General features: G+C 48.8%; 1 protein-coding gene across 4 annotated transcripts in view; it reads right to left on the minus strand.

The window, feature by feature from the left end:
• Positions 1 to 16466, minus strand: part of NAP1L4 (nucleosome assembly protein 1 like 4) — a 28883-nt gene extending 12417 nt beyond the window's left edge. The window contains exons 1-6 of one of the 4 annotated variants that reach the window (XM_069739808.1): positions 16357 to 16466; positions 11186 to 11242; positions 8671 to 8770; positions 7834 to 7975; positions 6085 to 6177; positions 5681 to 5800 (exon numbers count right to left, since the gene is read on the minus strand). In XM_069739808.1, coding sequence (XP_069595909.1) covers positions 5681 to 5800; positions 6085 to 6177; positions 7834 to 7975; positions 8671 to 8770; positions 11186 to 11216 — 486 coding nt within the window. In that variant the 5' untranslated portion in view covers positions 11217 to 11242; positions 16357 to 16466. Of the gene's footprint in view, positions 1 to 5680; positions 5801 to 6084; positions 6178 to 7833; positions 7976 to 8670; positions 8771 to 11185; positions 11243 to 11481; positions 11501 to 16121; positions 16246 to 16356 lie in introns of those variants that run through there. The other 3 variants (XM_069739811.1, XM_069739809.1, XM_069739810.1) reach the window with 3 other exon arrangements.
• Positions 16467 to 16818: the final 352 nt, after the last annotated feature.

Genomic DNA, 16818 nt, shown 5'->3' on the forward strand with positions numbered 1-16818 from the left:
TCATGCCGAGGAGGTCCTTCCAGTCCTGGACCTGGAGGATCTACCCTGGGAGTAGCGAGCACGCCAGGAAGGAGTGGGCCTAAAGGATACCAACTTCTTTTCTTGACGGGCCTGTGGCCTCTGTTGCCGCTAGAAGGAATTAGATGCCGCGAAAAGACCGAAATTGACGTCTAGGAGGAGGGCGTCGAGGCTTAGCCTGGGGAAGAAGGGAACTCGTGCCCCCTGTAGCGTCCTTAATAATTTGGTCTAGCTTAGAACCAAAGAGACGAGACCCCTGAAAAGGCAGGCTGGTAAGGGACTTTTTAGAAGACAAATCTGCCTGCCAGGCCTTAAGCCAAACTGTTCGGCGGATGGCAACTGCGTTGCTGGACGCCTGAGCCGCACAAGACGCGGCGTCCAGGGAGGCGGAGACCAGATATTCACCCGCGTGAGAAATCTGGTTGGCAAGTTCCGCTAGGTGTCCGGGCGGAGCCCCGTCCAGAAGACCCCGACGGAGTTGCTTGGCCCATTTGGATATAGATTTTGAAACCCAAGTGGAAGCGAAGGCCGGGCAAAGACTAGCTGAGGCCGCTTCAAAGGCTGATTTTGCGGAAGATTCTATGACCCCATCGTTAGAATCCTTCAGAGATGCTCCGCCGGACAGTGGAAGAACCGTGCTGGTGGACAGTCGGAAACTGAAGGGTCCACCGAAGGGGAGGCAGTCCAATTAGCGGTGAGCTCCGGAGAGAAGGGATATAACACGCCAAGTCGCTTTCCTCTCTGAAAGCGTCTGGTCAGGTTCTCTCTTTCTCTAGTCATAATCTCCTCAAATTCCGGGTGAGGAGCGAAAAAACTTGGAAGGTGGTTTAGCCCGTCTAAACGAAACCGCCTGATCTGCGGGATCCGTAGAGGACTCTTTGATGCCACGGGTTTGATTTATTGCTCCAATGAGATTCTGAACCATATCCCTCATGGTAGCGATTTGGTTCGAATCCAGCTCCGAAACATCCTCCGAGGGCGCATCAGAGAAAGCCTCGCCAGACTCAGGGGAGGAGGATTGGGAGGACGCCGACCGCAGAGGGGGACCGAGTGGCGAGATGGAACGAGAAGAGGACTCAGACCGTCGTTCCTGTCTGGACCTTTGCGGCTAGCCATGAAGGGTTCGGACGGAGCTTCCTGCGACCCGCTGGCTACTGCGGGAGTCTGCAGGGGTAACTGATTCAGCGCGGACACTGAGGGAAGTTTGGTGTTACAGGACGAACATGTAAAGTACTTGACTAAGGTAGAAGAGGAAGAAGTAGGAGGGCGAGAGTGGCCCCCTTTAGAATTACATTTTAGAAAGGTCCCTGAAGAAAATGCCGGTGGGTTAGGGGACAGTGGGGCAGAGGGGGGTGTCGGTCTGCAGTGCAGAGCTACTCACGGCAGACGAAAAACCCGGATACCAGTATGCTGCAGGCCTGTAGGAATGCTGTGGATCTCCGGCGCAGATGGCGTGCTGTGTCCCCAGGAAGGCGCGCTCTGTGGAGTTTTAGAAGGTGCGTGGCACGATGCAGGAATCACGTGCCCTGAGTGTCCAGCAGCAGCGTGGAAGGGGCGGAGCCAGACGAGATGGCACCGGTGGGTGGGGAAAGCAGGGCACAGTTTGTCGAAGGGAAGTGGGCGGAGCGCGGCCCAGAAGTAGGCCCCGGGAAAAGCCGGGGCCTAAATTAGAAGCCGGTGGCCGGTGCTTGTGGTAGACAGCGGTGCGGCGCTAATAATGTGCGGGCGCCGCCCGGCTGATAGGTGCGGGAGCCGCCGCATGGAATAAAGGATTCTGGTGCCGGCGTCGGAAGTAGGCCCCGAAAAAAGCCGGGGCCTAAATTAGAAGGCTGAGACCACTGCGCTGCCTCCGGCGGGCGTATAGCCAGAAGTAGGCCCCGGGAAAAACCGGGGCCTAAATTAGAAGGCTGCGACCGCTGCGCTGCCTCCGGCGGGCGTATCGCCGGAAGTAGGCCCTGGGAACAGCCGGGGCCTAAATTAGGAGCCGGAGGGAAAACCACAGCGGCGATAACAGCGGCGCGGCAGCCTGCGAGGCCGCCGCCTAGAGTGGAGGGGAACTGCTGCGATGTCAGGTGTGGGCGCAGGAAAGGTACCGCACATGGGATGGGGAGTGCTGCAAAAGCAGCCATGACCCCTGCTGAATCCTGGGCCCCTTTTAGGAACGCCGATCAGGCCCAAAAAGGTGGCCTGGAGTACTTAAAACAAGGAACCCCCACTGGGAATACTCACCTAAAAACATCCCACGTCGTCCGTTACTAACCTTGGGGAAGGTATCAGACGTCCATGGGAGCTGCTGATGGACGTCCTCGTCTCCTCCAACCGACAGGCTCTGGTGGGTGAGTGGGTGGGGGACGGGGCCAGGACCGGACTTGTGTGCTAGGCTCTTGGTCCTGGAGAGGGATCTATGAGGATACGGGGTGGCAGTACACGCCGTACTCATAGTCCGTAAAGTGGGACTACAGGTGTGACTGCTCACCCTGTATCCCTTCCGGGGAAACCTGAAAAGAAACGACGCACATTGAGGTAGATAAGGGTCTAATGAAAGACCCGTGTCCACCTCCTACTGACACTAAGCTAAACTGAAGAGTATTATGCCAGTCGGTGGGGTGTACACTGCAGAGGAGGAGCTAACTTTTTTATTTGCATAGTGTCAGCCTCCTAGTGGCAGCAGCATACACCCATGGTTCCTGTGTCCCCCAATGAGAGGCGATAAAGAAATACTACATTCCACTTCAGGGAGATCCGACCAAAAAAAAATACACAGAGGAACTAGAACACATATCATCAATGGATTTGATTCCACTTCATCCTCACTGCTGGAACTAAGACCAGACAATCCCCAAACCGGTACCTTCTACATGTTGCCTAAAATACATAAAGAAGGTAATCCTGGGAGGCCTATCATCTCTGGTATTGGGACTTTAACTGAGAAGATCTCAGGTTGGGTGGAGAACGTTCTGAAACCCTTGGTGAGGCGCACACACCCAGCTATATCCAGGACACCGCGGATATTCTTTGCAAATTGTCAGCGCTGGGCCCACTTCCAGAGAACACTACCAGCCACCATAGATGTAGAGTCTCTATTCCAACATTCCTCATGAGGATGGAATGGCAGCATGTAAATATTTCCTTCAAAAAGAACAATCTAGCCACAGAACCAACACTGCAATTCATCAGGTTTGTGCTCCATCACAACTATTTTTCTTTTGGGAACAATTTATACTAACAGTGTATGGGCAGCACCATGGGAAGCAAAATGTCCCCACAATATGCTAACTTATTTATGGCGAAACTAGAGGAAAATTTTTTGTCATCTTGTTCTGTTAAACCTTTTGCATGCTTCCGCTACATTGATGATCTGCTAATAATATGGCTCAAAAGATGATCTACTACTCACCTTCCACAATAACGTCAACAAGTGCCACCCAACCATCAAGCTCTCCCTCAACGTTTCAAAGACCCAAATACATTTTTTGGACATGACCATATACATCAAGGACAATGCCATACAGACATCCATTTACCATAAGCCCACCGGACGTCTGGCTTATCTTAGATAGAACAGCTTTCATCCAAGATGCACAAAAAAATCCATCATCTACAGTCAAGCTCTCAGGTATATTCGGATCTGTTCAGAAAGCAAAGACAGGGAACTACAGCTGCGATCACCGAGGAATACATTCCCACAACAAGGATACCATCCACTGGTAATAGATGAGCAGATCCACAGGGCTACAAGGATCCCAAGAAACAGCCTCCTGGATTACAAACAGAGGATAACAACAGGGTACCTCCACATATAACCCCCACATTGGCATCCTAAGGAAAATTGGTGCTGAGCTCCAACCCATATTCCAGAGATCACAAATTGAAAGACATATTCCCAGAACTACCACTTCTCTCCTACAAACAGCCCCCAAACTTAAGGAATCTGCTTGTCAGAAGGGTCCTCTCATCACCATCAGTAACTGGCACATTCCCCTGTAACAATAAAAAATGCAAAACGTGTCCCCACATATTACCGACAAATATAGTCCGTGTACCAAACAACAACAGGTCATGGGTTCCTTTTCTTGTACACCCTCCAACGTGGTGACATGATACAATGTACGAGGTGCCCTGGAAGCATCTATATTGGGAAACCATGCAAAGACTACAAACTAGGACGAATCTACACAGACACACAATCAGGAATAAAATGGACACACCAGTGGGAAAACATTTCTCTGGACCTGGACACAGTATGACAGATTTAAAAGTCTAAAGGTACCGTCACACTAAGCGACGCTGCAGCGATACCGACAACGATCCGGATCGCTGCAGCGTCGCTGTTTGGTCGCTGGAGAGCTGTCACACAGACCGCTCTCCAGCGACCAACGATGCCGGTAACCAGGGTAAACATCGGGTAACTAAGCGCAGGGCCGCGCTTAGTAACCCGATGTTTACCCTGGTTACCATCCTAAAAGTAAAAAAACAAACAGTACATACTTACCTACAGCCGTCTGTCCTCCAGCGCTGTGCTCTGCACTCCTCCTGTACTGTCTGTGTGAGCACAGCGGCCGGAAAGCAGAGCGGTGACGTCACCGCTCTGCTTTCCGGCTGACCGACGCTCACAGTCAGTGCAGGAGGAGAGCAGAGCACAGCGCTGGAGGACAGACGGCTGTAGGTAAGTATGTAGTGTTTGTTTCTTTTACTTTTAGGATGGTAACCAGGGTAAACATCGGGTTACTAAGCGCGGCCCTGCGCTTAGTTACCCGATGTTTACCCTGGTTACCAGTGAAGACATCGCTGAATCGGTGTCACACACGCCGATTCAGCGATGTCTGCGGGGAGTCCAGCGACCAAATAAAGTTCTGGACTTTCTTCCCCCGACCAGCGACAGCACAGCAGGGGCCTGATCGCTGCTGCCTGTCACACTGGACGATATCGCTAGCGAGGACGCTGCAACGTCACGGATCGCTAGCGACATCGTTTAGTGTGACGGTACCTTTAATACTAAAAGGTAATTTTAAGGAACATAGGGAAAGAAAAATTTGGGAATGCAAACTAATGAATGTGTTTAATTCGTTGACACTAGTACTCAATTTAACACCTGGATTTATGAGTCACTACATGGATACAATTCACACCTTTACCTGATGGACTCCAGATAACTAAGAACATTATTCCCACTGCCTCTCCATTTGTAAGAAAATGCCTAATTTGATTATCTTGTTTTATCTATGGATTCATCACACTTCCCACCCCCTAACAAATGTCCTCCTGTAGTATTCTTAAAATGTTGTGCTTGTTTCTTATTAATCTATTTGTAATCTTGCCTGAAGAAGGAGCCACTGTGCTCTGAAAGCTTGCAAACATTTTCTGGTTAGCCAATAAAAGGCATCACTCCTTGGTGTCATCATTGAGCAGAAAAGTATTCACATCAATCTTAGTGATAAAAAAGCAATGAAGGGAGAGGAAGAAAATCATCATCAGCAATTGACATCTGTAGTCCATAAACTTCGACCACTGACAGCAATGATAACCATTCTGTAACATTGATCTTATAGCGCCCCCTAGTGTTGCTGCTCCAGCACTTTCAGGACACCTTGCATCTTACCCAAAAGAGAGCCATGTATACTTTCATTACGGTTCATACTTCTATAAACTGTGAACTACTTACCTGCAAAGATATATTAATCATGTCTACATTCCTAAATATTGTGAGCCAGAAGTCTGGGATCCCTTTAGGGTCTCCTGTATTTGGTGCGTCTGATATTGTCATTTTCTTCTTTACATCTTCCTAAGATTACAAATGGAGATTTTATAAGTGCCCTTAATTCCGTGGTTTAGCATGTGCAAAAACAATTGTTTTTGTACTGAACCCCAACAGTACAAAAAACAAACAAAAAAAAAAAAGAGTTACTGATGCCAAGTAAGTGCTGAAGGCGGTGGGATGCCGTGTGCCATCTCCAGCCAAAGGTATCAATGCAAAGGTATCAATGCAGAAGAGGAGGGGGTCCCAGGACAGTGCTGGGGGGGGACACACTAAAGGAGGAGATGAATAATGCAATCTTTGTTACTTACTGATAGCTTGTCTTTGTCGTCATCCTCACCGCCGCTGTGCCATTCAGATTCTGCATCTGTTGGCTCTTCTGCTCCTGAAACAACGAGTCTCCTCTGGAAATAAATTAACAAGATCAGCCTCAAAGTATACAGCATGTATAACAAAACGTAAGTAATTGCAATAATTTTCTGGGAGAAATACTTTGCTTGCTGGAACAATTCCAAGGGTGCCACCACTTTCGCCCATAGCTGTATATAATGGTTAGCTGGTTTCTCCTGCTCTTCTCCACAATAGAGCTTGTAAATGTTTCGTCAGTGCAGAGCCGATTGTTGCCTGCTGCTGACAGGTCAAAGATGTGAAACTGAAAATGGCGCTATGTTGATGCACATGGCAGAGTTCTCTTCTGCCATTGGCATCTACAGAGCAATACTGGAAGTTTCACATCACTGCTCACAGAAACATACACACACACACATCCCATCAATCCGGTCATATAAGTGTGTACCGTCCTATCCTACAGTACATTGCACCTCATCGCCTGTATACAGAGCCCCATCTCAGCACCCATCCTGGAGTACATTACTCTCCTCAGCCCCATGCTGCAGTAAATCACTAGTCTCAGCCCCTCAATATACAGCCCCATCTGACAATAGATCAAACTATTCAGTCCCCTTTATACACAGCCTCATCCTGCAGCACATCGCTCCTCAGTTACCTATATACAGCACCATCCTGCAATACATTGCTGCTGAGCCCCGTGTAGAGCTATACATAATATATATATATTTACTTACATGGGTCATCTAACCAGTATGCCATTGCTTCCTGGTATGAGCTCTGCCCTGTAGGAAGATATGCCACTTGCCATCACTAATGGGAGCAGCCTAGTCCCAGAGCAGAGATATGGTTGGAAGAAGGCAACAGACTGCACCGAGCATGATCGACTGGGAGCAATGGAACTACAGGAGGGTACCAGTGACAAATGAAGGGTAAAAAAGAACCTGGAGGGGCATCCTTTAAAGGCGGTGGTGTTGTGATTAGTGATGAGCGAGTATACTCGTTGCTCAGGTGGTCTCCGAGTATTTATGACTGCTTGGAGATTTAGTTTTTGTTGCCTGATTATATGTGGGGGTTGCCTGGTTGCTAGGGAATCCCCACATGTATTCAGCCTGTCTAGCAGCCGTAAATCATGCAGCAGCGACGAAAACTACCGTATTATTCTTTCTGTATTTGCTTAGTGTCCACCCATGGTCCTGTGTCCCCCAATGAGGCGTAGGAGAAATTAGGGGTCTCTGCTTATACTCGGGTCGGCTTATACTCGAGTATATACGGTAAATATTCGAGCAGTCATAAATACTCGGAGACCACCTGAGCAACGAGTATAGTCGCTCATCACTAGTTGCGATATGTGCAATTCAGGATAGATTCAAAACTACATTATATTGGTACAAAATAAGTGTGTGCATTAAAAGCCATATAGACCTAGACGAACCTAGTCAAAAACTTTTGACATGCCTCTAACACTTCAAAAGTATTCACATATTACCCTGAAATTTCCTAAAGGCGCTTGAGAAGATGAAAGCAACAAACATGACTGACCAGAAAACGTAAAAAAAAAACAAAAAAACCCAAAATCTAAATTAGCTATGGTGGCCCAATAATGCACGTTGGTTTGCTCTGGAACTCATTTAACATCTAGATACAGTATTTTACATGCACATATGAAGCCGACCGGCCATACAGTATATGACAGCATGTGTGCTGCATACCTTCTCAAACAGGGGACAGTACAGGGCTGCGTACTTTCTTTCCAGCTCATGCACCTCTTCATAGAATTTCGCTTCTATGTGTGCACATTTCTCCTGAAGTTGCTTTAGCGCATTGATTCTTCTCTTCACTGCTTTGGGCAAACTGTTGGGGAGAAGAGAAAACCCAGTTAGTTATATTTGACCATCTTGCAATCACCCCATTTCCCCCCCCCAAATACTCCAGGGAGCCCTTATGGGAAAGGTTTTGAAAATCTTAAGTCTCAGCAGGATCTGATTTTTTGGGGGAGAGTTGTGTGACAAAAAGTAGCTGCCATAAAATCACCCACTCAGCTTTCTTGGCCCTGTAAACAGCAAACCTGCACAAATTCTGTTGGCATGATTCTGTATAAAATGGCCTTTAAACACGTATCAATTGATTCATCTAGTCAACCAGTGCTTGTTCAAGCAGGAAATTTGCCTTTATATTTACAAAAAGTTTTCCCTAGGCAAATCTACCCTTGTTTGCCAGAAATATATAGAAGTAGTCACTCTGGCTTTCAGTCTAGACAGGGTATGCTGGGAGTTGTAATTCTGCAACGGCTGATGACCAGCTAAACGATGCTATATACATACTTGGCTCCTTCAGGGATTATTAACGAGTCCAATTTTCTTCATATACAAGAAAAACACACGGATGAGTTTGATCAGAGGGCATTGGTTTTTCTTAATTGATAAAAAACAAAACAAAAAAAAAAAACACACGGACGTATGAATAGTCATCATGTTCATATTTAGCTGTGGATTTGTGGTGCAGACTGCACCCCAGGATTTTACGCACAGTACCAGGGGGTCACTTACGTTTCAATATAGCTTGAAGGTGTCTGAGAGACGCTGTCGAGCCTTTCCTGAAGGGCAGCGAGAACCTGAGGATTCTGCATTATCTGGTCTGCCAGTGTTTCTGTTGAGAAGAATAGAAACATCAGCCGTGATAAAGTACCGTACAGCTCCAGCTGAAGGTATAAAGGGTCTCGTCATATATGGCTCCATCCACCTGACAGATGCAGACTGTGTCCTTGTAGTCTCTGCCAGGTGTGCGCTCATTTTTAACCTCGATACCCTTTTTTATAAGCGGTGTTCCAAAATGTGTAAGGACGTGTGTCACGTCTGCCCTTTTGAAAATGCCCTTGAGAAAAAAAAAGCCATCGGCAAACAATACCAACGGTGCGTGAAGTGTTAGCATTACCGAATGTAACGTCAGATGAATGGTGCTCCTGTTATTGGCAGAGGCACAGTAAAGGGTGCTGCCATAACCTGTATAGCGGCGCAGAGAAGACCCTGGTGGACCCATCTAGGTTTTCACAAAATCCATCATCTCACCATGGCTTACGAAATAAAACAAAAAAAATATAATATAGTAATAAATATTTAGCCATGCTCTTCCTGTGTTAGGCTAGGGTCACATTGCGTTAGTGCAATCCGTTTAGCGCTAGCAGATTGCGCTAACGCAATGTTTTTACCGGGGCCACGTTCCGGGGTCGCGGTAACGTCCCCGCTCTCGCAGATCCCCGATCTGCGAGAGCGGGGAACGGACCGCGGGCGCGCCTCGGACACTGCAAGCAGCGTCCGCTGCGCGCCACAAAGCACTGGCGCGTCACTAGCGCGTGCCGAACATGGCACGCGCTAGTGCTGCGCGTTCCCATTGCCGTGAATGGGCGCGCTAACGGAAGCGTTGCACGGCGTTAATTTCGCTGTGCAACGCTGTCCGTTAGCACGTTCTCATTAACGCAATGGGAACCTAGCCTTACTGTGCACGATGCCCTTGTGACAATGCAGTCTCCTCTAGAAAAAATGTTTTAAAGGGTTCAAGAAAAACCTGCCAAATAAAATATCATCTATGGATTTAAGCCAACTTCAAAGCCGCGACATGTCAGCTGTTTTCCGCTCGCGCCCATTAACTAATTAAATGCCGCTGTCAAACTGACAGCGGCATGTAACAAGCGATGCGGGCAGCGTGGCCGAAAGTACTCACACCGCTGACCCCTGTCATGTGATCGGGGGTCATTGGTGCGTTGCCATCACAACCAAAGGTCTCCTCGAGACCTCTATGGTTGTTGATGGCAGATTGCTATGAACACCACCCTGTGGTCGGCGGTCATAGCAAGCCTGCAATTCTGCTACATAGAGGTGATCTGTGCATCACATCTATGTAACAGAGGCTATTGAAGCATGCCAAAATAAAAACCCAAATTTCGTTTTTTTTGTCGCTGCGACATTGCATTGAAATGCAGTAACAGGCGATCTAAAGATCGTAACTGCACCAAAATGGTATGTTATCATGAAAAAATGTCAAGCTTGGCGCGCAAAAAAATAAGCCCTCACCCGACCACAGATCACGAAAAATGGAGACGCTACTGTTATCGGAATTTTTTTTTTTTTTTAAACCAAACTTTGGATTTTAATTTTTACCACTTAGATAAAAGAGAACCTAGACAAGTTTGGTGCCTGAACTCGTAATGACCTGGAGAATCACAATGGCAGGTCAGTTTTAGCATTTAGTGAACCTAGCAAAAAAGCCAAACAAAAAACAAGTGTGGGATTGCACTTTTTTTTTGCAATTTCATCGCACTTGGAATTTTTTCCCCCGCTTTCTGTTACACGACATGGTAAAACCAAAGGTATCGTTCAAAAGCACAACTCGTCCAGCAAAAAATAAGCCCCTACATGGCTATATTGACGGAAGAAAAAAAAAATAAAAAAATGATATGGCTCTGGAAAGAAGGGGAGTGAAAAACGAAAACAGCTCTGGGGCTGAAGGGATTAAGTGGTACTCCGCTCCCCCCCCCCCCTTTTACTGCAGTGCTCATGTGCCACCTACACACGTGACCACTGCAGCCAATCACTGAGGTATGGCACAAGATCACTAAGGCCAGAGGGGAGAACAGCAGCAATGGTGTTGGAGTGACCGGATTCACCTTATGAGCGATGCTAGTTTTAATTTATTGCATTTACCGTTATTTTAGCACGTAGCAAAGTTGCACTGGTCATGGAAACACCTTACAAATTTTTATTTTCTTACCAGAATTGCAAGTTACCAGTATTGGGAGTACTTCCTGACTGATGGGAGCCCCAGAGGACGGTGCACAGAATCCCAGCTCAAATCTAGAGAAGGTGCACATGGTCGACCTCTGCTCTATTATCTAAAGGACTGTGGATATAAATGGAGCAGATCGCTGCAGCCTGGTTCTCAGGATCACTGGGGTTTCCAGCAGTCAGACCCTCCTAGGAAAACTTGCAGTTCTGGGAATGCCACATGATGAATTACAATGCAATATAAACTAATGATTGCTCCTGACATTTCAGAGCAGCGTCTCACCTTTATCGCCTGCATTTTTATTCCCTTCCATGGACGCTCCAGCAGTTGTCAGCTTTGCTGCAGAAGAAAAAAAAAATTTATTGTCAAAAATTCTCATAATTTAGAGCATTTACTACCACACAAAAAGACAGATGAGACTCCTCCCCCCCCCCCCCCCCAATAACCCCTGAAATCATCTGGTATTTTCCTGCACTATATTTTGTCAGTGCCATTTGCAAAAATCTCATGCAGCAACCGACAATAAATTAGCGCACCGACATAGGGACCACATTTAGGGGGTCGGAGAGCCCAAGTACCATTAGAATGATAAGATCGATGGATATGCAGGCTACGAGTGCCAACACTATCCGGGCATCTCAGAAGGGTCTTGGCTCATGCAAGGGACGGGAAGACCTTTTGCTCTGGTGCTTGGTTGCAGGTCATAGCTTGTGGACGGGCACCACTTTTTAGAGGTCACTTTAAGACTGCAGCAAGTATCGGAGGTGCTCAAGGTTATAAACTGGGTCTCCTCCCAAATGCTAATCCGCAGACTGGTCCTACCCGTTTAGGATCCACTCCAGCGCTCACGAGCTGCGGCCATGACCTGGGATACACCCTGCACAGCACAGGACAGGTCTTAATTTATTAGTCACTGTGAAGGGGGTGCCCAGACTTGTTTGTTTTAATGCATCTAAACTAAAACAGTACAAATAGCCTTGATTAAATTTTACAAATCCCATACTTTTTAGTGCACACAGCTCCTGTTAGGATGGATCAATGTGTCTCCACGGTTACAGACTACAAACAAACCCTGTGTGTTCCGATACTGCAGACCTACCACAGATCCAAAGGGTGAACTAATTACCCATTCAGACCGGCCGATCCAGGCCACTAAACGATTTACCAATTTTCCACGTACAAGTAGTTTATTGGCCTGTTTAGCATTTTATTTGTTCAGCAGGAAGGTGCCGGCCTGTTTAGATGTGCCAAATCAGAAAAGATTGTTTCTACACTTCTATACTCGTTCGACAATTACTGAACCCGAATATCAGGTACAAAGCCGACGACCCGGGTGGACACATTGCCAGCTGAGTGGTGGGGTACCAGGTCACAGACCCCGAATGATCTCATTCTAGTGACCTAGTCAATGGATATGCAAGTCTTGACAACCTTTCTAAGCCCAGGTTCACATTTGCGTCTGTGTGCTTAGCGTAGATCCGCATGCGTCATGTATAGATATCGTTAACATTGTTTACACAGGGACATGTTTTTGCATGCGTTTGCTTACGAATGCGTCATTTCACGGTGTGCGGCGGGGACGGTGAATGCAACATGTTGCATTTTTTGAGAGGTCAAATATTAAGCAATTGTCTGAATGCGGGCGATTGTGTAAAATAACGCATACCTGCATATGGGAACGCATTGGTACGCAATGACATGCGTACAAATGAATTGTCGATACGCATGCATACTTTAGACAGCGTATGTCCAGAAAATGATGTCACCGCCTCCACCGTGCGCATAAAAACAAACGCTTGCCTAAACGCATGCATACGCAGCATTTTTGTTTGTGTCATGCGCAGGCGTAAGAAGGCTTTGCATGTGTTTGCGCACGCAGACGATACGCTGCGGACACATACGCAAATGTGAACTTAGGGTAAGGCTACGTTCACAGGATGAGGACATGATGTTGCAGATTTTCTGGATCAATTTGCTAACTTACTTGGGTTTTTCTCCATTGCGTTTGTCTTTTTTGGCATGTTATGTTTTACATAAAAATGCTTCGGTTTTGAAAAACAAGCCAGAGTGTGCGTGAAACGTCTATGCATCTCATTCATTTTCCACAAGAATGAATTCTCACCGCCACACAAGAGAAAAAAGAATGGATCTACCTGTGGCAATACATTTCTGTCTCCCAAATCATAACATTATGGACATGAAATTACTTGTGTTAAAAGGTAGCTTCAAATCTCAGAGAGACAGAAGAGTCTGGGAATATAAACTGATGACGACCTTTGACAGTCTTAATGCAGGAATGAACGTGTCGCACGGATTTATGTCTTTTTACATCAACTAAGGAATCAGACTATGAGGGGTCATCACAACAGAGACCCTAATCAGAGGACAATAAAACATTCCTTATCTAAGAATTGGCCCAATATTTATGGACACAACTGTTTATCACTCATGGTAATTCTGCTTCATGTCACCTGTCTTACCCATGGTTTTTCCTTTTTTTTTTTTTTGCTGTGCTATGTTGTGCATTAATATGTGATTCTTCAGAATTTCTTTTAGTCTTTGCCTGATGAAGAGACCCGTGTAGTCTCGAAAGCTTGCAATTTGATACCATCTTTTCAGTTAGCCATTAAAAAGGTATCAACCACTGAGGGCTCAATTCTAAATAGTATTAATTTTCCTGGAACTGTAATATGCTGCAGGTTTTTTTTTGTACGGCGTCAAACGTGCAACAAAAATTCATTGTGGGAAGGTAACCATAAGTTTTGTTTTAGCGTTAGATCACTGGAAGCTGGGTTGGTGGGACTGACGACCATCTCAGACTTCGTTTATATAAAACCAGGACATTTCGATTACAGAAGTGAAGGGCCTGCATAGCCCTGCTGTCCAGATGAGGGTCTACCCAGCCCTCATCAGACAGACAAAGAAGCAATGTTATCCTGCAGGAAACTGCAGGACAGGGGGCTGTATTAAGTGGCTGATAACAGGGGACAATAGCTTGCAATAAAGTCTGAAAAGAGGCTGACATGCTTTATGTTGCATCTCCAGTTGCAGATGACCCTCCCAAAATTTATACGGCAGAGGGGGCTTTGCTCAGGTTTCCAGGAGTCTAATTAAACTAGCAGCTAAATTGGGACAAAGGATCCTTTAAATTTGCTGGAGGTGATAATTTACAGAAGTGCCAATCACTTGTCCTTGGCCTGCAGTACAGATCTGAAGCCCGCATAGCACATTAAGTTTTTTTTTTCTTTAGGATATTAGTTATAAATACCAAGAATAACATGTGCCAGGGCCATGTGTGCCCGCTGTGCCAGTCCCGATCTATTAATAACTTCACACATTTCGTCCTGAAGCATATGTGCGGCACGTGTAGGATTACAGGGGTCGCTAACATGACAGCTGCTACCGCTAACGTGGCAAATAGAGCAGGAACTGAGAACCTGCCCCTTTAAATTAGGATTGCTGTGCCCTGCTGACAGCTGAAGATACGGGTGCAAAACGTACTACCATGGTAAGGACAGCATGTCACTTCTGTATGGTGGCAAGGTACAGGCGCCATAATGCAGCGTTACATCGAATAAGACAATGAGAACTGCACTGCAGGTCGGTCAGGTAATAAGGCGCCCCACACCATCCTCCATAGTAAAGAGAATTGGGAGTAAAAATACACAGCAGCTACTGTGGGTGGCAGAGGGCACATGTGAGGGTGGCACGAGGCCTCTGTACCGGCTGTGAGCACATGTGAGGGTGGCACGAGGCCTCTGTACCGGCTGTGGGCACACGTCAGGGGAAGCAGGAGGCCTCTGTACCGGCTGTGGGCACACGTCAGGGGAAGCAGGAGGCCTCTGTACCGGCTGTGGGCACACGTCAGGGGAAGCAGGAGGCCTCTGTACCGGCTGTGGGCACACGTGAGGGTGGCACGAGGCCTCTGTACCGGCTGTGGGCACACGTCAGGGGAAGGAGGAGGCCTCTGTACCGGCTGTGGGCAAACGTCAGGGGAAGCAGGAGGCCTCTGTACCGGCTGTGGGCACACGTCAGGGCAGCAGGAGGCCTCTGTACCGGCTGTGGGCACACGTCAGGGCAGCAGGAGGCCTCTGTACCGGCTGTGGGCACACGTCAGGGCAGCAGGAGGCCTCTGTACCGGCTGTGGGCACACGTCAGGGCAGCAGGAGGCCTCTGTACCGGCTGTGGGCACACGTCAGGGCAGCAGGAGGCCTCTGTACCGGCTGTGGGCACACGTCAGGGCAGCAGGAGGCCTCTGTACCGGCTGTGGGCACACGTCAGGGCAGCAGGAGGCCTCTGTACCGGCTGTGGGCACACGTCAGGGCAGCAGGAGGCCTCTGTACCGGCTGTGGGCACACGTCAGGGGCAGCAGGAGGCCTCTGTACCGGCTGTGGGCACACGTCAGGGGCAGCAGGAGGCCTCTGTACCGGCTGTGGGCACACGTCAGGGGCAGCAGGAGGCCTCTGTACCGGCTGTGGGCACACGTCAGGGGCAGCAGGAGGCCTCTGTACCGGCTGTGGGCACACGTCAGGGGCAGCAGGAGGCCTCTGTACCGGCTGTGGGCACACGTCAGGGGAAGCAGGAGGCCTCTGTACCGGCTGTGGGCACACGTCAGGGGAAGCAGGAGGCCTCTGTGCCGGCTGTGGGCACACGTCAGGGGCAGCAGGAGGCCTCTGTGCCGGCTGTGGGCACACGTCAGGGGCAGCAGGAGGCCTCTGTACCGGCTGTGGGCACATGTCAGGGGCAGCAGGAGGCCTCTGTACCGGCTGTGGGCACATGTCAGGGCAGCAGGAGGCCTCTGTACCGGCTGTGGGCACATGTCAGGGGAAGCAGGAGGCCTCTGTACCGGCTGTGGGCACATGTTAGGGCAGCAGGAGGCCCCTGTACCGGCTGTGGGCACATGTCAGGGCAGCAGGAGGCCTCTGTACCGGCTGTGGGCACATGTCAGGGGCAGCAGGAGGCCTCTGTACCGGCTGTGGGCACATGTCAGGGCAGCAGGAGGCCTCTGTACCGGCTGTGGGCACATGTCAGGGGAAGCAGGAGGCCTCTGTACCGGCTGTGGGCACATGTCAGGGCAGCAGGAGGCCTCTGTACCGGCTGTGGGCACACGTCAGGGGCAGCAGGAGGCCTCTGTACCGGCTGTGGGCACATGTCAGGGCAGCAGGAGGCCTCTGTACCGGCTGTGGGCACATGTCAGGGCAGCAGGAGGCCTCTGTACCGGCTGTGGGTGATATCGCGCAGGACAGCGCCGCTCGGTGTCCGGGCAGTGAGGGGCGGTATGTGGTGCGGACTCTGGGGAGCTGTCAGAGTTCAGGTGCTGCCCGGCTCCGGCCTACACTCGCTGCTGCCATCATTCCTCACACAGAGCCCCGGTCAGCGCCCGCTCTCGGCCACGCAGTCCGCACTCATCCCCGCCCGCCACACGTCCTCCACCGCCGGTCACACCCGCTTACCAGCCGCCTCAGATCACCGCACTCTGCTCCTCAGCGCCTGCCAGGAACTGCTCAGCCGCAGGGTAATGATTGGTTGGGGAGGAATGACGCAAACACGTAGCCGAGCGCTGATTGGTGAAACTGTTGTCACTCCTGCAGTCACGTGATCGTAATCCGCAGCAGTTGCCCCAACATATAGTGTCCGTGCTGCTACTGCACTAATGGGCTGTATACCGTATATATAGTAATATATGTGTACACCGCCCTATATATACCGTATATATAGTAATATATGTGTACACCGCCCTATATCTACCGTATATATAGTAATATATGTCTACACCGCCCTATATATACCATATATATAGTAATATATGTGTACACCGCACTATATATACCGTATATATGTGTACACCGCCCTATATATACCTTATATATGTGTACACCACCCTATATATACTGTATATATGTACACACCGCTTT

The sequence above is a fragment of the Ranitomeya imitator genome, chromosome 9, assembly GCF_032444005.1.
Source record: "Ranitomeya imitator isolate aRanImi1 chromosome 9, aRanImi1.pri, whole genome shotgun sequence".
Lineage (NCBI taxonomy): Eukaryota > Metazoa > Chordata > Amphibia > Anura > Dendrobatidae > Ranitomeya > Ranitomeya imitator.